Source organism: Oxyura jamaicensis, chromosome 9 (genome assembly GCF_011077185.1).
Source record: "Oxyura jamaicensis isolate SHBP4307 breed ruddy duck chromosome 9, BPBGC_Ojam_1.0, whole genome shotgun sequence".
Classification (NCBI taxonomy): Eukaryota; Metazoa; Chordata; class Aves; order Anseriformes; family Anatidae; genus Oxyura; species Oxyura jamaicensis.
In genome coordinates, this window is record NC_048901.1 from 11,958,362 (window position 1) to 11,980,337 (window position 21,976).

At 41.5% G+C, this 21,976-nt stretch overlaps 1 protein-coding gene across 1 annotated transcript in view; it reads right to left on the reverse strand.

Moving 5' to 3' along the window:
- The window catches only part of ARHGEF4 (Rho guanine nucleotide exchange factor 4), a 199,582-nt gene that overhangs the window by 87,444 nt on the left and 90,162 nt on the right, over positions 1 to 21,976 (reverse strand). Inside the window, 2 exon segments of the mRNA XM_035334173.1 lie at positions 15,289 to 15,418; positions 20,853 to 21,182. Of these exon segments, the coding sequence (XP_035190064.1) occupies positions 15,289 to 15,418; positions 20,853 to 21,182 (460 nt within the window).

Below are 21,976 nucleotides of genomic sequence, written 5' to 3' on the forward strand. Positions count from 1 at the left end.
GGGTGGTAAGACAACAAAGCCAGACTGCTCAGTGGTGACTACAACTTACTGAGATACTGTTAGTTCTATTTAATCATAGATTTTTACTGTAATGGTGGTCACGGCCTACAACAAGTTGCCAAGAGAGGCTATTGAGGTTTTGAATATCTGCAGGATATCCTGGAGATATTCAAAACCCAACTGACTACAGTCTCAAGCAATACACTGTAGTTGATCCCACTTGGAAAAGGGTGATTTGACTACAGAGATGCCTAAACCAATTAGAGAGTTGAGGTGAGGGGAGATCTGCCTTAAAAGCCCTCAAGCTAGACTAGAACTTTCTACAGTAGGCAAAGTGTCCAGGAGCATCCTACTGCAGAGGATGCCTCAGTTCTCCAGGACACTGGAAACAGGAGTATGATTGAAGACAGTCAGTATCAATCAGTTCAGTTAACCTCCCTGCCAATTACAGCAGAAAGGAGGTGGAGGGAAGCTTCCATCCCCCACTCCTGCCAGACTGAGGAAAAGGATCAATATTCCACACAGCACAGTGAACCACGCAAGTGAAGGTGATGTGAATAAACCTCTATCATCTGTAAAGGCTGGAAAATAACTGGAAGAAATTACTTCTACCCTTATCTGCATACAGCTTGCACTTAGGCAAGATGCACTCAGAAACTCCCGAACCGCCCCTGCCTTGCTTGGCATGAAGGAGGAACTGGGTCACAGTCAGTTGCAAAGCTAAAGCACTGGTGCCACTGCACATCAGCGAACAGCCTACTAGAAGTATAAAGCGTAAGAATAGAGATGTGCTCTGACAAGAGGTCAGAATGATCCTCCTCTTCCCTGTATTGGCACTATGTTCCCACAAAAAAACAGAAGTCATCCCCATCTTTTATTACTATTACAGCTGCAAGGTATTTGCAATCAAGTTGCTTTTCTCAAAAACAAGCGCTGAAAAAAGGAAATGCAGTGCCTGAGGGGAAGCAGAATTGCAGGCTGCAGTCCCTGTCTTTACTTAGGAAAACCCTGTATTTGGCCAGGCAGAGTCTCAGGAACCGACACAGAAGTGCTCACGCTCATTTATATTCATGATTCCAGAGACATCAAGAATGATTTACTAATGTAAGTCATTACTAATTATCTGGCTGTTACTAATTTGTGGATTTTTAAATAACTCTGATCACGTGTCAAGTCACAGCCCTGAAAAGTTGTGACATTTCTGTATTTAATCCTTGGAACTGTAATGTTTTTCCATTAGAAAGCTAAACTCCCCAGACCAGAGCAGTTATCTACAGCAGACCACCACAGGTGAATGTCTAAGAGATGCATAAGTTGTCCCACATAGAATAACTTTGGAGAATTCCTCCAATGCCACAGTGATTATGGTCAAGCAGTACTTGGGCACTAAGGGGAAGTCCCAGCTGTCCTCTGCATGCTCTTATGTGAGCCAGGAAAAGCAGCACAAACACAGGTGAGCATTATACCACCAACTGTGACCACATACATATAGGATAAAGCTTGACCAAACCCCTGAATCCAGTCTATTGAGAGTACCGACATTAAACTAGCATGAAATAGGAATTGTGGTGAAGCTCAGAATATGCCAAAAAATATTTTGCTCTTTCCAAAGAGAGTAGATCCAATCAACAAGATTCAGTACAGATGGTTTCTTCATATTTTTAATTTATTCATGCTCTTAAGGCTGATAAGAGTGCCACATTTCAAATCCACTGTTTTCAAGACATTGGTAACACTGTCTGATCGTAATAAACTCTCTTAAAAGGTTTACTGTCAAAGCTTCTTTTGGGCACACAGGGTAGGGTTTTGCCTTGAGCAGCATGTACGAGCAGTGACCTCAAGTTGCCATGCAGTTCCGCTCAGCTCAGGGACTGCTCAGAATGGTTCTTGCCAGGGCACCATTTGAGCCACATCTTTGTTGCTTCAAATGAAAGCTCCAGAATTGACACCACTCTTTACATTGCGAGGTCACAGCAAAATCTGCAAATGAACCACATAAGCAGGTCCCCCTGCTACAGGCCTGGATCTCAGTGTACCTTGTCCTTGGACCATGCTCCCGCCTTCAGCATCCTGCTGTAACTTCTCCATTGCAACCACAATGTAAGCTGATGTTAGGCCTGAATGCTGCAGGGGTAAGTTTTATAAATGACCTCTGAAGTGACCACTTCAGAACAGAATGCTGAGCAGGGCTGGACTCTGTGCTTACTTCCATGAGCCTTGCAGCTGCAGTGTGCTCCAGTGCAAGAGAATGTAATGCTAAGTTGGCTGAAAGACATGAACAGAAGTCGCACAACAGAAGCAGCTCCAGCAGTCTTGGGATGGCACCTGTTCCACGGATTAGACTGAGTCTCATTGCTACAGCTGAGCCTTTTATTCCCATAGTGATTTTTTTTTTTTAATTCAATGATCACATACAGATTGTTTTACCTCCTCTAAACTTGTTTATGCCATGATTTTTCTCAAGATAACTGAAAAGACCCTCAGTGACACTTCCAAGAACAGGGAGCTATGTCCAATTAGTGCACGTGCAATTTATGTACTCTTCCTTTTCTTTTTGAAGCAATCTGTGAACTGCACTTTCTAAGTGCCAAGTATGTCTTTCTGCATGTGCATTTGAGTAGTGATCTTGGTTCGTACTTAGCTGAGGGCTTTTAATACCTGGCATGGAAAGCTTAAACAGCTTAATCCTTCCTGCCCGTTTAAACTAATCATTTTGTGTAATACTGGGCCTCCTATCACATCTTTTTGCCTATGTCTGCAAGGACAGACTTTAATAAGAATGTGATCGAAGGCAGCTAACTAGTAGCAAGCTATGGCCCCACCAGCTCCCACCCAAGCTAATGTCTTGCTTTCATGCACATACACAGCACCTTTACTTGCAGTTTCGGTGGCAATGGCCACCAGTATTCATGCTTACAAAAACAGCTTTGGGACTGCACAGCAGAACAGCACCCCATGCAGCCTAGTGCACCCAGCTTGTTCCTGGTATTTTTAGGCAACCTAGGGAACTAGTAGGTTGGTTTTAACAAGCCTCAGACTACAAAGATTTTGAGATGAGGCAGGATTTTAATTAAAACCGCAACCTCCACAGATAGTCACTGACCCTCAGAAGACCATTATGTTTCTCTAATCCTTCAAAAATACTTACTATGATACAGAAGAATTAGAGGACAGGATGTTAGTGGGAAATAAGCTTAGTTGCACACAAGTTTAACAAGTTAAAGGGTACACCCCCATGGCAAAGTACAGAAATTACTGTTTATTATTATTAATCTAACAACTAAGCAATATTAGTGAGAATTCGTCATGTATAGGGAATTATATACAGCTTTCATGGCAATTGAGCATGTACACTATTTGCCAGCACATATTATTACACATTTTTTCCACTACTTTTTTTTTAAAAAAAAAAGCAAGTCCAGAAGTAGGTCCAGATGAACCAGCACATGCAACAGTTACTCCAAGCCTCTGCATGTCCACCCAAAGCTATGAGAAAGGAGGTTCAAGGAGGCTTCACATTACCACCTCATTCCCCTTTGGACCAGGTAAGTTTCTTGTTGCAAGAGCTGTGATGCTGTAAATCCCCAGATTAGTTAGCATTAAACTGTTTCACTTCTACCTGACAAAACAGGAGCAACTTGGATGAACCTGAAATCAAGTGGTGATCTGAAGGGCTACTTTAAATGCAACTGAGTCTTTGAGGAAATATGGCCTTAGAAGACACCACATTCCTTAGAAAGGGCAATATTACTCAAAAGTCCAAACACTCTTCCTGGGAGATGTTTTGAAAGCAGACAAGCAAAAAAAAAATAATTATTTAAATCGAGGTGAAGATGTACACCCATGGAAGCCTCACTGGAGCATTTACTCCTTTTAATGCCAAATAAAAAAAATCTCATTAAAAATTCATTAAAAAAATTGTTACAAATGAATCTTCACAGAGAGAAAAATCAGAGTCAATTTAGCATGGATTGTTGTTTTTAGGATCGTTGTATTTGTTTTTTAAAATCATTAATGAATTGTTCAAAAGATGAGTGGAAGTTGTTCCGGCAGATGACACAGGAAATATACTGGGTGGAGTGGAACACATAGGACATGCTACAATGCAAGCAATGAATCCAGCTGAAGTCTCTGAGCTCACAATTTGCCAAATCAAGAGTGAAACATAACATCAGCATCCTATAGTGCATGCTTTGAAGCACTTTTTTTTTTTTTTTTGGGGGGGGGGGGCTTCAGAAGCATTCTGAAACACTTTGAACCTCAAATCAATCTCCTGTTGTGTGACCTCTTTAACTCCTGCTGACTAGGTGACCCTGGAGAAAGAAGGGTCAGTGAAATAATGCACTGCAGTCCACGAACACAGTTGCAGACCTCAGTACCAAAAAGGTAGGGCTGGGGGAAGAAAAATGCAAACTAAAGAGTTCAAAATAAAACTTCTTGCCAAACAAAAAAGATGCAAACCATTTGCCACAGCTCTATTACTGGCTCCCTCATAAGCCACAATAAGGAAATGAATGACTTCAAAATATTGTTCTGTTGCTTTTGTTGTTGTTTTTAGGTCTAAATGAAAATAACTCCCCACTCCATGTCTTGTTGTTTCGAGGCCACGTTCTGAAGACAAGTTGATGAGCATTTCAGTGTATAGAAACTGTGCAGTAGCGCACTGAAGTGTAGTCTGTACAATTGCTACAGACTCACAAATACACAGAAGATCTCTTTGGGAAATGACATCAACCTAGTTTACCAAGTGGCAACCCCCCTTTTAGTCCTTCTCAACTTAGATAAGCAAAAGAATACGCAGACTATTAATGAGGTCGGGATTGGACTAGCAACAAAGGAACTGGAAAACCAGAGACCTACTCACAAGCTAGATTCTGGAAATATGCTAAAGGAAACGAACTTTTCAGTAGAGCTGTAAAACAGTGGTGAATGAGATATAGGCAGCATGAGCCTGGGATACGTCTTGCCTAGGAAACCGGGGTTAGAGTGCCCCTAGTGCCACTGAATCACTTGCTGGAGCAGTGTCACAGCTGACCTTTAATTTGGATGCCTCATGTCTTTTTGTCCCACTGAGATACAGAAAGCCTGGTTTTCAGAATTGCTGAGCAACCCTAGCTCCCACTCATTTTCTCACTGGAGTACTGCAGAGGCCAAACATTTGGAAATTGCTTGCAAGTATTTAAAAATAGGTATCTAAACAGCAAGGCTACTATTCTGAGTATGAAACTATATATACACATCTCTTTTTTATCCTAAATCAAACCCTGAAAACCTCTCTGGCCCTGTGCAAGGGTTATTAATGCTTACAAAGTCCTCTGGCATCCTCAAATGGAGAGCTAAGTAGAACTGCAAAGCATTCCCTCTTTTCATGTTTATATTTAGCCTCAGGGAGAGGGGCTTTCTCATGTAACATAACGTATATTGACATTTAGACCAAAAATGCCATTGACTGAGTAGAATTTTTCGATTTATATAAAGTCAATCTTTTTACATTTTTTTTCCAGATGACATTTGCAAAGCAGTTTGCACTGTAGCAATTGGTCTTTTCTCTTTCATTTCTTTATCATGTATACAACTTCCCTTTTGATCAATACAGGAAAGTCGATTCCAAAACAAAAGGAAATGTACTTGATTACTGAATGCAGAGGAAGAATTTAAATTGAAAATTGCTTTTCCCCCTTGAAAATTTGGGAGAATGCTATCTTTTCCATGTAGATGTCTATATTCCTGAGCTCATGCATTCTCAGCTATACACATGTATAAACATACATCCATCTTTACACTCCCTCGAAATCTGAATTATATAAGAACCTCAAACTGCTGCGTTCCAGTTGTGCCAAAGATCTCTCACCTCCTTTTCACCTCTACATTTCAATCACTTAAATCTAGTCTCTTTCTCTGAGGTCTCAGAGAAGAACAAACTCAGTATGAAGATCCCTATAGAATTCTTTTTTTTTTTTTTTTCCTTCCAGTGTGAACACAAAACCACCAAGAACAAACGTCTGTCAAGTCCACCTATCCAGCCTCAAGGCTACTTCTGGAAACCCAGAACCACTTACTAATGAATTGAAATCAGGGAAAGAAATTGACTCATCTTCCAGCCTTTTTAAATGCACCATTGGGTAGTTCATGGTGTCTGCACCCAGTTTGTACTCATTTTTCCCCTGACTTCCTGACACAACACCCTGATGTGCTGAAGACTGTCACGCTTCACCAGCTAAGGTGAGGTGAAATCTTTCTGGGACACCGCTACGCATTTCAGTTATTGCTGCTTTCACACACACTGTCAGCTGCTATTGCTGCTGCTGTTTCTCTTTTTCTCCTTAAGCAGTATATTAAATTTTCCATTCAAAAATGTTATTTAGCACATACTTAAAGAAATTCTGCCTTGTTCCTCTGCCAGATAATTGGCGTTGATGGCAAGGAGCAGCTTCTTACCATGGTTGCCTCAGTTTAATACAGAGAAGAATACAGAGAGAGCAGAACCAAAACAAAGCAAGTTCCTTTGGGAGATGCATTGCTTTTAAGGCTTAATCTTAACTCTGACCTGAATTTTGTTAGTTACTAGGGGAAACCTGCTCATATATCTCTGCCCATAGGACACTTACCAACAATAGCATTTTTGAGGCAGCAAGGAGCCTGAATTACTGATCTTTCTTATTATATTGATATACCAATATTGTAATTATGAAACTTGATTTGCTTTCTCCCTGTCCACAGTCTACTTCCATACCATTTTCTATTCTATTTCCTCGTCTCTCTATATTAGCTGCTAAATGCATGCACCTGCAAAATGACACCATGTGCCCCCCCCTCCTGGGGAACCAGAACTTGGTGCAAATGAAAGGGCATTTAGAAAAATAAGTTTAACTTCAAAGTTTGGTTTTGTTATCAACCTTGCATTTTTGATATCACTGTACATCATTTATATCAACTGACCTGATTAAGCTCAAGCTTACATCCATAGAGAACAGCTGACAGCAAATCCTCTAAGACAGAGGTGACTGAAACTACAGTCACTATGCTGTCTGTAGCTCTTGAGTACTTTGAAAAAGGTTCCAATGCCAGGGCTACGTTATGACAGTGTCAGAGCTATTCTGGGAATTATTTACATTCCCAGGTCCAGGAGAAAATGAGCCGGCAGATGTGGATACAATTCTGCATCTCAGTAGCTTGTGTTCCCAGCACAGATCTTTCCCCGAAGCAGAGGGCCAACAGCCTGATCTCACCCTGACCTTTTTCTTCCTGCCCTTGGACTCTCAGGACACACGGTAGGTATTCTGTGTTTCTTGGCCACCTGGAAGGTCTGGTGTATGGGTTACAAAGTCAGATATGCTGGCCACCCTGCTGTAATCTCTCACCATACAACAGTGCCTCTTCTCCCACTTTGGCTGAGGACTCCAAAGCAGCAATGGAGATTTCATTAAACAGCCCCAAACCTACAGTAGTAGATGGAGTTAAGACCTTTAATTAATTAGAAGTATATGCAGCTAAAGCAGATCTCACAGAACTACACCTAAAATTCTTCCTAAGGCTTCCCTCTAGCTGAAAGCATCAAGTAATTTTATTAAGGAAATGGCAGTCATTGGTGGCCTTGACTGAATTTATCTGAGAGAAGAACTCATTTGTTGTAGGTCTGCTAAAAATCTCTCTGGAGACAGCAACAATCAAGCAACAAACTGAACAGCTTAGTGATCGCTGGCCACTAAAATCATTGCCAGGCTTCTTTGCTGGTATCAGTTGGGAACGAGAAAGCTTCCTTCCCATGCTTGCTGTTCAAACATCCAAGCCCTAAACAGGCACATCAGTGATTAAAAACTAGAATGCCACATCCAGGCACGGCAAGCAGAACAGAAGTGGGCTGTGTAAACATACGTCCAAAATCTCTGGTACAAAACAAAATTAAACCAAGGACAGGAAAATAGAAACCGAACTGGAACCGTGGGCTCAGGGAACTGCCTTTCCTTCTTTCAGTACACAGCAGTGCAAACCCATTTAGCTCTCTTCTGCTTCACAGCACCTCACTTGGATATTTTCTGAAGGCAACAATTCTCTACACAGCCATTTACACAGAAATGCCAGCTCTGAGTTTGGATTCTCTATATATTTTCACTGAAATAAGAAATGCTAAAATGAAAGGACAGCTTTTATCAGGTTTTCAGTGTTTCCCAAGCACTGTTTCCAAAGCCATTAAGAACATATTTCTTGCCTTCTGACCTAAGACATATTTTAGTAGTCTGTGTTGTTCTGCCTCAGTTATAAATCTGCAGAGGAATCAGCTAGCAAACAATTTTTTTGGTTACTTCTCATGACTAAGAGACATTTCCCAATGACATACTCTTTTTCAGGTTTCATTTGGTTTCTCAAGGTCAATGCAATATCACAGGGCAATTTAAAAAAGATAAAAGTCCCTTACCTGTGGCAGAGTGAAGACTCTCCAAGCTCCAGTATCTGGACAGGACACCTCTCATCCCAGTACCACCACCGCACACCACCCCACTGCTGTCTGAATCTGAACCCGGTGAGAGCCCGGAGCTTCCACTGCTGCTGCAGTTTTCTCCACTGTGTGCCCCGCTGGACTCACTGGGGCACTGCTGGGTCCTCATGCAGGCAGGTAAGAGGGAGAGCCGGGGGCTCTGCTATGCTGGGGGAGAAAATGGGCCGAGCGTTCTGTAGCTGCTCCCAGGGCAGTGGTACCTGGTAGCGCTGTCTGAGGACTGAGCTGGATTCCTATCCTCCTCTCTGCTTGTCTCGATGCATCCTGACATCATAGGGGTCCACTAAGGAGGCTCCCTCTGTGGCATTTCAACTGCTCTCAGCTGCAGCTTCTAACAGCTGATTTTTGTTACAGACAATTTCAAGGCATTAAAAAAAGCAAGGATGGGAGAGAGATCTTTCCTCATAATTTAGCAGAGCCGTCAGATTAAAAATAAATAAGTGGAAATGATAGGATTTCATGCTTTTTAAAAATGCCCAAGTGAGAGAGACCTTGTGTTATCTGCTTCCCCTGAGAACTCGGAAAGGACTTAACATATAAACTAATCATGTTTAGAACTGGCTGTGGTTGCTGCTGCTATTAAAAAACTATTTTTGTAAGTCCTCAGAAAAAAAAAAAAAAAGAAAAAAAAGAATTCAAAATGAAATCAAAGCCAGAAAAACACAGATTGAGATTTGGGGAGGTTGCAGCTGGGAATTTTGAAAAGTCATATAATATCCACTCCCAGCCTATAGAATTGGGATGGTCTCTATTTCAACGCAGGATCTTTGTTAGAGACCTCAGTCCCATGTCAAACAGCATCACTATTTTTAATTAGATGGTTCTATTTCTCATTACCTAGCATGTGATGCAGTATGCCCCTATAAAAAGGATTCTGAACCAATGGTAGTTTCCCAAGAATGGAGAAATAGTTATACTGTTTAACTGCTTTGAAACACCACAAAGGTCTTATGGTAAGTGACATTTCCAGATCACCACTCTTCTAGAGGTATATAAATACCTGCCTTGCAATGGTAGATTTGTCAGACACTATCAAAAATAATGTAAGAGAAGCCACACAGTTCGTACCATGTATGGCAGAAAATCTTTATAATGTTTCTTGTGCTACTCACCAAAGTATGTGTTTTGATTAAAAGATCAGAACTAGATAGCTTCATTGTGAACTTATCCAGGTCAGCTCAATGGTGGCCAGGTGAGATTCAGTAACTACTCAGAAGGGTTTGGACTGAAGTGAACAAGCAGCTCAGCACCACTAGCACAGCTGAGAGGGGGGCAGTCACCCACAGGTGGGGTGCAAAGGAATGTGCTGAGAAAAATCAAACTGCTCCTACCATTTGCAAAACGAATGTGAGTCTATTCACCCGAACTCAGAACTAGGAGCATAATTTCATACAAGAACTGAAAACACTTGTTTAACTATTTCTGTGTTAAGTAATTCTGCCTGAAATAAATAAAGTCACATTATTAACATGGCCAAAGCCAGCTCCAACAGTGAAATCCCTTTGTCTGTGCAATAGTAGGGAGTACTTTAGGTCAGCAGACTGTCTTACTGAATATTTACTAGAAGAGACATCCTTTGCCCTCCATCACTGAAGTTTACTATCAAGCATCCAACCATACTAAGACAACTTTTGAGTCCTTAAACATTTCAGCTACTCCTTACAGGAACCTTACAAGGGTCTCCACAGTAACAGCAAAAAAATAAAATAATCTCTCTCCAGTTGACTGTTAGCAATAAATAAGTAAATACATAAAAATCCTTCAGTTATCATAACATATAGCTATAAGAATGTATCTTATCCGCTTGTACCAAAATATCTTCCCCTAATGCCTCCCAGTACAGAAGTGGAAACGTTCTCCATTTGACTGCAGTAGAACCAGTCTTCTCTATTGATCTAGTCCTTTCAGGGCCTCCTGGAACTGCCTGCATTAAAGTACAAATTGAGAGAAACACTGCCTGATCATAATAACAGGGGAGAAGGTAAGTAAAGTGTAAACAACAGAGTTGAATGCAGCTGTCTGGTGGATTTGGAACAGAGGGCATTGAGAAGAGGAAGGGACAGGGCAGGTCCCTAGACATGAGAGGCACTAAGATGCTACAATTCAGTCCCAGCTATTCTACTTCTGCTCCTTCAAACCTATGCTTGATACATGAGGAAGAAAACACCAAGTAGCTTTATCAATTCTTGACTGAACTACAAAACCAGACAGTATTCAGAGACCCTGTAGCAACTGCCCTTGCTCTGCCCCCAGCCTGCTTAGGACACTATCTGTTCTTCTGCTAATCCTCCCACTCTCTGGACTGAATACACTTGGCAAAGACCAAAAGATGTTTAATTCAGGGCCAGAGACAATGGTGCTGTAATCCTAGCAGAAGGTACTACTGCAGCATGCATATGCACTGGAAAGGCATTTTCTAGTGCAAAGGAAAGACAGGAAAAATACTACAAGGCCAAGCTTTGGAAGTTATGATTTTAAATCAGTTTTAAAGCTACAACCCACCACAGAGGAGTTCCACCTCAGTACAGACCTCAAAGCCTTATTTTTTTTTTAAATAAAATCTACATTGACTTTTTGCTGTGACATTTGATAGAGAAGACGGTACCATTAAAGTTGCCGTAGCAGCAACTGTCTCCAATTACAGATTAGGGATCTCACTCTGCAGCCTGACCAAGCTAGTCAAGGTAGCCCCAGCCTTGGACAGCCTGACCCTTAATATCTGCTGGATGCTTTAGACTACGTAGTCTCTTACCTTCTGAACACCAATTGCCAGGATTGTTCAGGATTTGCTAGGATCTACTTTATCACTCTTTACTCCATAAAAAGTTTTTATTGATATGCTAAATCTCTTACCTCAATAGCTAACATACACAATCCTGCTCAACCTGCTATGACAAATTTTCAGGAACTCGGCCATCACTTCTTGGCCCAGATTTTTATGTTGGATGAAAATCTGAGTGAGCACATGTTATCAGAGACCTCACTGAGTGCAAATATTTGTGTCTGTGATTAAACAGAATCAAGGCTGACATGGCAGGTCTAAGATCTCTGTGATTCACAGAGAGAGTGAAAAATACAATAGACAAAGTGATTATTTTTTAGCCACTTAAATTCAATGGCACTTCCATGGGTTAATTAGAATGGTATTGACATTTCATGCTACAGTGATACATTTCTGCATATTTGCACACCGCTTTTTTTCCTGTGTCCCTTCAAGAACTAAAATGACAAAAATGGGAATAAATAGCTCTGCTTATTATTTTTTCTGAACAACAGGATTGCTAAACATTTATGAAACATAATGAAGTCCTGTTATTGAAGCTAATATTTTCCCTCTTGAATAGATTTCTCCACTGGTTGTCAAACATCTTCACATTAACTGTTGCCAAGTGTGAGCTTAACAGCCCATCTATAGCTGGGAAAATAAGATGAAAGTTGGCCACATGACGTTGAGTAAACAAACAGTCCTTTTGCCTCTGAGAAAGACTTCCCATTATACCAATCAGGCCAGAGGATAACTCAGAATCAGTAAGTGGTCACTGTTTTCCAGGCTCTCAACAAAAGTCTCAGACTTTGAGAACTTGGCTTGCCTATTGTTACTGCTCATGCAAGATTTCCAAGGCTCCTAGTATGTTTGTTAGTAAAGGCCAGCCAGAACAAATGTATGTTTCTCAGGGTGGTATAACCAATACCACCACAGCAGTAGAACACCGGGGCATCTGTAGATATATGATAGCAGGAAAGTTAAAGATCTTTGGCTGTTTAAAGACACAGGGAAAATTGCTAGAAAGATTCAGCCTGCATTTAAATAATGGTTTAAAATAATACAGGCTTAAGGTCTGTTGTAGCAAAGCTGTATTAGACAAATAAGACCTTGTAATCCATTAGTTATGAGTTCCTCTTTTTATGGGGAGACAACAGATCTTGAAGGTTTAAGGGTCACCTGTGATCCTATCCAAAAGTTTCACAGATTCTCTTAGAGGTAGCAAGGGTAAAACTTCTGTTAGAAAGTAACAAGGACAGGTGCAAGGAAAGAAATGTCTCTAGCTAAGAAGCACAGAAAGCAGTAAGAGATGGGACTTCTAGGAACTACAAATCCAAGTCTTAGATAATTGCCTGTATCTGTCACCTTGTGACAGTCTCTGGCTGATAAGTCCTGATGAAGAAACTTGGAAATGGCAGCACCTCTCTCTGCTCTGGACCTGTGGGCTAGTAGCTCCCATCCCCAAACTGCCCATCCCCTAGCTTGGGCCCAGTCTCAGCTACATCCATCAAACATCTTCCCAGCAACTCAACCCAATCTTAGGCGTCTTCATATTGCAAATAAACAGATATTGGACTTGGTCAAGAGATAGGGAAGGATAGCATACATAAAACAGCTGAAGGACAAACGTGCTGATCCACTGCTTTAAAACCTAAAGCCTTGTTACCCTATTATTGCTCCCTCCTGTAATTATGGGCCCTCCCTATCAGCCCTTTCCTGGTGGGTCCTGGGTAAAATGGTCTCAAGATTTCAGAGGCTGCCCAAAAGGTAGCAAAATATTCCCATATCCACACTAGGAAGTGGCTTGTGTCCTAGACTGGTCTTTCACTCTAGCTTATTCAAACAGTGTGGTAAGCCAGGCAGTAAGGGACAGATATATCCCGCAAGGTGCAAATTGAAGACATGGGCATAACAAGACAAATACAGGGAAGAGATGCATGATACTCAACAATAGTACCTACCAAAGCATGTGGAAAAGCCAAGAAGGGCCCTCCAAAATGTTTAAACATTCCTGATTAAGCACTTTTTTGGGGGGGGTTTGCTGTTCTTTGTTTTTGCTAACGTGTGTGTTTGTGCTTAACCTCCATATTTCTCTGGAGGAGGCTCAAGACTGTCAGTCTTTGCTGAATAGAGATTAGTAACACCTCAACTGCTCTTTATTTCACAGATGTTAGAGCCATCTACTGGTTTCTTACAGTTTTCTCAAATGGCTGCCCTGTACAGAAGTGGTAACAGGAAGGTAGTCTGCAAAACTTGATCAGAGATCAAGAGCACCACAGCATGGCTGATTCTAACTGCTGGAATATCCATGTAACAAGTCTGAGCCCATCACACTTCTCCCAATTTGACATAAAGGTGGAAAGAAGAGTGTCTCAGTGCCCTGGTGCCAGTGACTGGTCTTGGAATCGAATGAGTACAACAGATATGGCTTTAAAAAAAAAAAAAAAAAATCAAGCCCTTCTCTCAGCACTCATGATATATTTTACTTGGGAACAGGTGACCTCACCTAAATTAATAAGTTTGTACCCAGCTGCACTCTTGTTCTCAGGTAATAAGTAGATGCATGACAGAAGTTTCACAGCCATGCATGCCCCTTTTGGGCTGGGATCATGTCAGCTATCTTTTTATACCTGAAGAACTAGAGAGGACTGTGAAAAACCAAGTGCTCCATTTCTAGATGGCATATAGACAGCTACACGACTACCAATTAGTTCATCTACATCCACTCCTTTTCTTAACAGGCCCCTGCCCCCCCCATATATACGTGTGTATATATACACATACAACATACACATATATACACACACATTATATTAACTCTCCCAGGTCCCAGTTGGGAATTATCATGAAATTCGTATCAGCTGTGACTCAGAAGTTACTTCTGTGACAGTGGCACTTAGGGATTTTAGCTAATATGAGAGACGTACAGACAACTTGACAATGACAGGTTTCCATCTGGGATTTCCACAAGCTGAGGTGGCAGCTTTTAAAATTCAGCCAGATAGCTGGTCCTAAGCACTGGGGGCAACACCAAATGCCTGTGACAGCAAATGGTCAAATCCCTCAGTGCTGAGAGAGCAGAGGCAGGGCTCCTGACACCATGATAATATTTTTTTTTTTCTTATTTCCAGACAAAACCTCATGATTCTGTGCACAAGTTGTACTGTACATCTGAAAGCAAAACAGTTTTGCTTGACAAGATATTCTGACCATTAGATTCTGATGTAATTAGCAGAGTTATGGTTCCCTAATTAGGTAGTTCCAGTAGTGCTTAATTAATGGTACAAAGAGACTTTCTGAGGCAGAAATGGCAGCTTGGCACCCAACTACAATCGGCTTTTCCTGCCTACATTCCTAGCTACCAAACAACTCCTCTGTAGCCTGTTTTTCTTATCCCATCCCAAGGTTCTATAATAGAGATATCTGCAGCATTTGGGTCAGCATTGTCAGATGAAAAACTTAAAAACCTAGCAAAAATACATCTCACTGTTTAATAACGTCTTACATTTTAACACTGAAAAAAGTGTCAATCACCGAAAATGAAGCAGACACCATACTTCATATGCATTCCTTGTAAAAATACAGCATACTTGTTCTTTAAGATGATTTGCTTAAAGTACAGGAAATTCTGCCTCTAGAGGTTCATTTAGTTACTTTAGTGCCTAATTAGCAACTTGAGAAGAACCTCACTGTAACTACTGTAGTGCTCTCCAGCAAATACACAGCAGGGAGTCTGATTCATCTGCAGAAACCTAATTCAAAAGTGTGATATATATGACATCATCCCAGGTAAGATAGAATTCTTAGGGGACAACACAAGTGTTTTTCCATCAAGCCGGACTATCATTGCCTTCAGTGAGCTTTTCTTTACTCTAAAGCTAACCACTGCCTTTAAGCGGATTTCTACTCAGATATGGATGGAACACTCAGTGAAAATAGGTTTGTGTTTATCATTCAGTTTCCATACTCAGTAAACCAGAGTTTAATTCTCTTGCAGTTCATGTCAAAGTAAGACTAGTGTACACACCAGGAGCAGAGATGCGCCGTTTCCAGCCCACACAGTCCAAGCCTGTTGGGGTGCTCTGGGAAAATGGATGCAGTTTCAATGGTAGGATGTCAAGAGCAACAGCAGATGTGATGGATGCACTCATTCCAGCCTGAAACAAGAGATGGAAAACAAAGACATCAGACATTAAACTTACATACCCTGGAGGACAAAATACAGTATTAATCACAGAGCACCTCTTTCCCCATCTCATGCCTGCTCATGTAAGTAGTCCATTAGTAGAAACAAGTGGGTGGCTAGAGAGGAAAGAAAACAGCAAGAATGCAGGGAAAGCTACAAGATAACAACAGGAGAAAGAGGATAACCAGGTACTGGATTCACGTTCACATACTACCATGTGTACCTACATTCACACTCCTTCCTATGAAGCACATCACCACAAGCAGTCATCCTACCACCTACAGAACTAATTAACCTTTGCCTCCTACAACTTCACGTCTCATAATTGCTGGTTTGGCATTTAAAGAGTAAATAAGCCTTTCCCCATCAGAGATTTCTTAGTAATAGCACATAGCGATAAAGAATGCAGCCAACACTACATTCTTCCTTTCAGTTAAAATTACAAATAGGATCTCTCTCACCTCTACCTTTTTTTTTTTTTAATAAAATTTACAGAACTTCATGAAAGTTTGAAAAAACTATACCACTGCCATATCTCATTGAATTAAGAACTTTTAGCGCTTTGAGGAGAAAGACATGGTCAAATATATACAGACAGCTCAGAGCATCTTCTGCCTCAGTTGGTCAGACTTTTAAAAAAAGCTTTTTTTTTTTTTTTGTAAGAAAAAAAATCACACAATCACACAAACTGCTGTCATAAAAATATTCCAACCACCCAGACTAACCGACTGTCTCATGCAGATGTTCATTTCAAAAAACTTTAAGAAATACATCAGCAAAATCCAAAATGTAAGCAAAGAGGCTGTTATACTTTTTCTGTGTCAAAACCAACATTTTCTGACAATCCTGCCACACCGAGAGACAATGGTTCATCGATAAAGGGAAATGAGACCAACATTCCCCTGGTACGTCATCAAGAAATCACTTTAAAATGAGTAAGACACTATAAGATTATAGATCATCTGACAATGAGTGATACAGACTGCAATCAAAGTCACTGAAGCTTGCAGTACATAACACAGATACGCTTTTCTTACTTTTTTCTTCCCTCTCTTTTCTCCATCCCATACCCCTCCTAAGGCTGGTACACATAGAAAACAAACATCAGTGTCTGCAAGTGATCGGGAGACCAACTGAAAAGCAGCAGATCAGCAATCACTGGTCCCATGGGCATAGCCATCTTTCACCTCTGAGTGGCTACTGCCCCTTCCTTCTGCTACTGTGACATTCAGTTGCCACCCTTCACAGAAGGGAGAGCTCAGGATATCAAGATGCAACAGTTTATCTATGATCCTTCCTTCTCTCTGCCAGCCCACACCATATCACATCAGCATAAAGTCTGTTGACTAGCCTAGATGCTAGTCTCTTCTTTAGAAGATCGCTATAAGCCAAAACATCCTTCCAAAATGAAGCAGCAGTCAGCCTACTGAATAGCCACATGCTGCCCAAGCAGCTGAGAATGCTACTGCTCCATGCCTGGTTTGTTTTATTCTTCCTAGACTTACTTTCCAGAAACAGAACACAGCCAATATTTTGTCGCAAAACACCATCTCCAGAGGGACAGCACAAAAACCCTGTTCAAATTAACCTGAGCCACGCCTGCTTGTCTAGAAGATCACAACAAAGCCCCAGTGGGAGCACATGCTATTCCAGAGACAACAAAATCAAGCAAAACAGGGAACAGACTGAGCAATAAGTGAAAATACCAAAGGTCTAGGTTAGTTGCATGAAAGGTGACAGAAAAAAGTATTGTTCTGTTTAAGACTAGGAAGCAGCATACGCATCAGGGATCTATTACAGTTAAAAACAGCAGGGTTTATTCTTACTACTCCCCTGGACATCAGAACAGGTTTCAGGTACAGACATCATATGGTTTTTACTGCAGGGAAGTCAGGTCTGTACAACCCAAAGGCAGGAGAAGAAGCATTTCCAGAGATGTCAGCAAATGTGGGCAGGGTTTTCCCTACCCCACAAAGGAAAGGGAAAGGAGGGACAAGAATATAGTAAAGATCCCTCTTCTACATTTTCTGCTATAGATTCAAAGGGATTATTTCTATGCTTTTACGAGCAGCAGTTCAGTCCCTGGCAGAGGCATTTACCTCTGTTGTGTTCTTGTACTTTGTCAAGGAGGTGACTTACTTCATTCAGTCCCCTTTCCAAAGGGTCTTCATTACCCTCTTGAAGTGTACCTGAGGTGAGCATAATGCTCATAACCACGGTAGTACACTGCAAAACTTCGTTTTCTCTTATTTCAGATACGGTAAAATCAGGTTTCCAGGAGCCATACTCAGGACAATAAGCTAAAGATCTATTTTTCACTGCTTCTCATTTCTCTTTCAAAATAAAAGACAAAGTTTTGATGTACTATATCCCCCTTGGCTTAGTCCCCAATGAGTCTTTTAGGAATCTCTCTAATTTGGCAGTGCAGAAACTGTGTTCTAGCAAATGCACATAGAAGCCATGCCTATGCTTTATTACTGTACACTACAGAGGCCTCAAGCTTAACAGTCAGGTTTTAACTTTTTGTGAAGATAGAAAAGAGAAGGATGGTAGCAGACAGGCAGGCAGTTAAGAGATGTCACTAAATTCTTGCAAAAATAAATCCCAAAACAGAGTCTATCACCACTACGTGCATCAGTTGCTTGGAGCATTGTGTCTGTTCCAGCTAGGGAGTTTCTAAAGCTTTTTGAAAAATAAATAAGTAAAAAAAGGAGAAAGGAAAAGCATACCATGCTACATTGCAAAACTCTCCACCACGTGAAAGGTAAAGCCAATGGCCAAGCAAAAGAAAGCAAGCTCATGCATAACCATGTGAGTTTCTCTTATTCTGCTTCTGAAGATGCAGCCTTCAGAGGTTTGCTCCTACCTGCTAAATGTTAACACTTTAAAGCAGAACATTAGAAGCTGCTCAGCTTGTTACTGGTAGCATTTCATTATAAGGGACAGCTGGGTCAAGCTTTGAGTTTGACTCCAGGGATTTACACAGATTGTTTCCATTTAAAGCAGATCAGCAACCCACTGGGCCTGAGCAAAACAAAGACCAGTACATACAATTGTTTAGCACTGCCATTGCAAGTGGTTATTTTTGGTCCAAAGCTAGTTTCTTGCTTGTCTGCATCTGAATCCTAACTGCTAGCCTTCAGGATAGCTTCATATAGCCCCTAAACTCATTTGCGTACATGCATCTGAACGACAGAGTAGTAGCAGAAATCAGCACTGAAAGTTAAGAATTTGCCTGTGTTCGTCCCTGGCGTGCCCTATTCACTTGTTTCCACAACACTGCAGCATTACAGCACCTTGTATGCTGACCTGAGCCTGACTTAACCCAATATGAATTAACGGAACTGAAGCCACACATCCCAAGACAGCCATGTGTCAGGAAACATCAGACTTGTAATTTCAGATCTAAAGCTCCATACAATTTCCTTCTTCCAGTTGCAAAAGCACAACAGACAATGAACATTTTACAAAGCTTCTTTCATGATAATTTATTTCTTCTTATTAGAAGGATTTTGGCATCCTTCTAAAACTGCCCCCAAATGCTGCAGCTTGTGACAGCACTCCCACCACATATGAGGATATGAATAAGACAGCACTATTACAGGAATAGAGCATTAAAGAGAATAAAACACAATAGGAAAAAGAAGTTACATGATGATGACTATTATGATTAAAAAATACTCCCCCCCCCCTCCCCCCCCAACATATGATGGTAAGTGAAGATACCTCAATGGGAACTGGGGCAGCTGCTTCCCATTACACAGCTGATCACAATTTAGAGGTATGTTTGCACCAGAAAATAATGGTGGAAACGCCTAAAAGAGGTTGGGTTTTGGCAGCATCAGAATGTGCAGTCAATGAGCATTCAAGCTGTGTAAGTTGATGGCTCTAGGGGAAGCTATTGGGGTAACTGTTCACTCCTCTTACAAGCACTCAGTGCTAGCCAACATACCCTGCAGCATGGGCTATATTTCCATCGATTTCCATGCTTGTCAAGCAATTGTAAGGAATACTTTTAGCACATTTTACTGGCTTCTGTTTACCAGTGAGCGTAACTAAGCTGGTGATGCATTTTCCCTGGCTTGTTTTGTGCCCATACAGCACTAAGCAGTCTCTCAGAACTCGGAGCATAGTACAAAAATAATACAATTTCTATTTTTAAGAAATCGTAATATACACTTGCCTCGGGAGCATTACTCATTATCTTCAACACATAGGTAGTAGTGGGGCTGAGCCAGGAAAGCATCCTCACTGAACAGAGAGTGGGCAACATATCACAGAATCATACCCAGCGCTCACTCAAGCCTTAACTGGCAATGTTTTCTTTTGAAAACATACAAATACAAAACAGCACAGATTTTAGTCCCTTGTCTGAGTAGGAGAGAACAGCGGGCAGTTCTTCTGCAACCTGGCTTTCTGTCCCAGGTGTCCATCGGCTTCAATAGGAGGCTCTCCCAGGCAGACAGGTTCATGGCGGGAGGTTCACCCTGCAAGCCCTAGCACACAAACTTAGCTGTGTCCAGTCAGTGTTTCCCCCTCATCATCACAGAACTATTTGTGCACATAAGCTCAGGCACATGCTGAAGTGGTGGTGACAGGATTGTGGCAGCAGATCCCCTCAAACATTGTCATTTTGATGCAAAACAATCCAGCAACAGGCAACTACAACAACAGAGAGAAAGGGAAACAGAGAACAGACCAAAACAGAAAACCCCAAGGAAAGCTTTTATTTGAATATCTATGACTAATTTCAGGCATTTTCAGAAGCTTCCTCGGTATTGTCAGCAGAAGGTGCATGGGGTGTCCCTCTGATCTCATGTCCTTTTTACCCAGAAATTATTATTTTTTTAATCTGTGAAGACTAAATTTGGCTCTTGGATACAGATTCATGGCTCTCCCTGAAGGGAACAGACCTTAGCTCCAGATCCAAGAGTAACAGATGCCATCAGTGTGAGTCACAACAGTCACAAATTTTGTCACAAAAAAATCACAATGCTGACCTAAAACTGTACCCCAGTGGAGAAGAGACTACTGGTAGCTAAAACTCCAAGGGCAGTATTCTCTAAGGCACTTCACAGTGCAAAGTTGCCTCAGTAAAAGCATGGAGTTGGCCTCAGATATCTTTCAGCCCACAGAGCAATCTGGTGCTTTTGCATCCTGTTGTCCAGCACGGCACAGGGCAGGAACTGCTTGCTCACAGCAACTAAAACATCCTCTAAATCACCACTTATGGGTAAGTTCAGTGTTTAAATAATCAGTCTCTGCAGACTAACAGACCCAAAGAGAAGCAGAGAGAACTGGTACCAGACAAAGTAGAAGGACAGGAATATGATGACAGTAGAAAGAAGAAGCCAGAGCAGAGAGAGGAAGACAGTGCCAGAGGAGGACAGTGTACAGTTTCTTACTTTTAACTGGTCCTCTGGTAGGTGTTGCAATTGAATCCCTCTCTCTGGCTGTCTCTCTTTCTCTAGCTTCCTTTTCTGGTTCCTCTCCATCCAAACATCATCGAAGCTGAAGCACTTATAAAGGGATTTAGGTCTCTTCCTCCTCCTCCTTTCTGGAATCCCCTTGTCTTTTTCATCTGGAGCAAGGAAGGAAAGCCTCCAGGCTTTGTTCTCAAGGGTGGAGATAGGGCGTGGGGATGGTGGAACCAGGAGAGGCCTCCTTTTCCGATGGGGAGCCCCTTTCTCATTTGGACTCTTTTCAGGTGGTGTTTGACATTGCTGTTTGGACTCCTGTTTTACAAACAGCAGGTGAAAACACACAGTTTGTTCATCGGAAATTTTGTTTGCTTCAAATCAGTTTGAACAGAAGATGGCAAAACTCAGTTATCTAGCCACAGAACTGTTCAGAGGAAAACGTTTCCCCAAGAGCGCTGGCTGGCTGAAGCCAGCCTGCCTACTCATTCAACCTTCTCCATAGGTTTAGGGGTAATCCACCCTGAAACAGCAGTTCTGCTACCCTTTGAGACAGTGCAGTATATGCTCCCTCTGCACAGGACAATGTCCTTTTCACCCTCATTCTAGATGGCATATTACAATAACATTACTACTGGGATGTGAGTCACACTGCCTGTATGTTATTGGCAAAGACAGTGTCTCTGAAAATAGCATAAAGGCCAGTCTTGTCTGTTTTTCCCACTGTACTTCAGTTATACAAGGTGAAAATGCTTCCTAAATGGCTGCAGCTCTGATAATATTAAGCTCTGTGCTTTCTGATGGTGCTCTTTATGCTATCCATTTTATTTGCTTGATGTTGGGCTGAGAGAAAGGAATTGCAGTTTTGCCCTTTATTTCCCTGTGCTTTCACTGTGTGGTTGCACAAAATTACAGCGTTTATAGTGGAACAGCTTTAGATGGCCTGAGGCATCTAACTGCTATGCCAGGTAGCCCAGTTAGGATCAGAAATATTTAAAGTGGGAGATAACAATATCAAGGAATGAATGATCTTAGGAGTCTCCTTTCTTGCCAAGGAAATGTGTCCTGACAATAGTATCTCTCCAGTTTCTTTCCAGTACGTTTGAAGAACC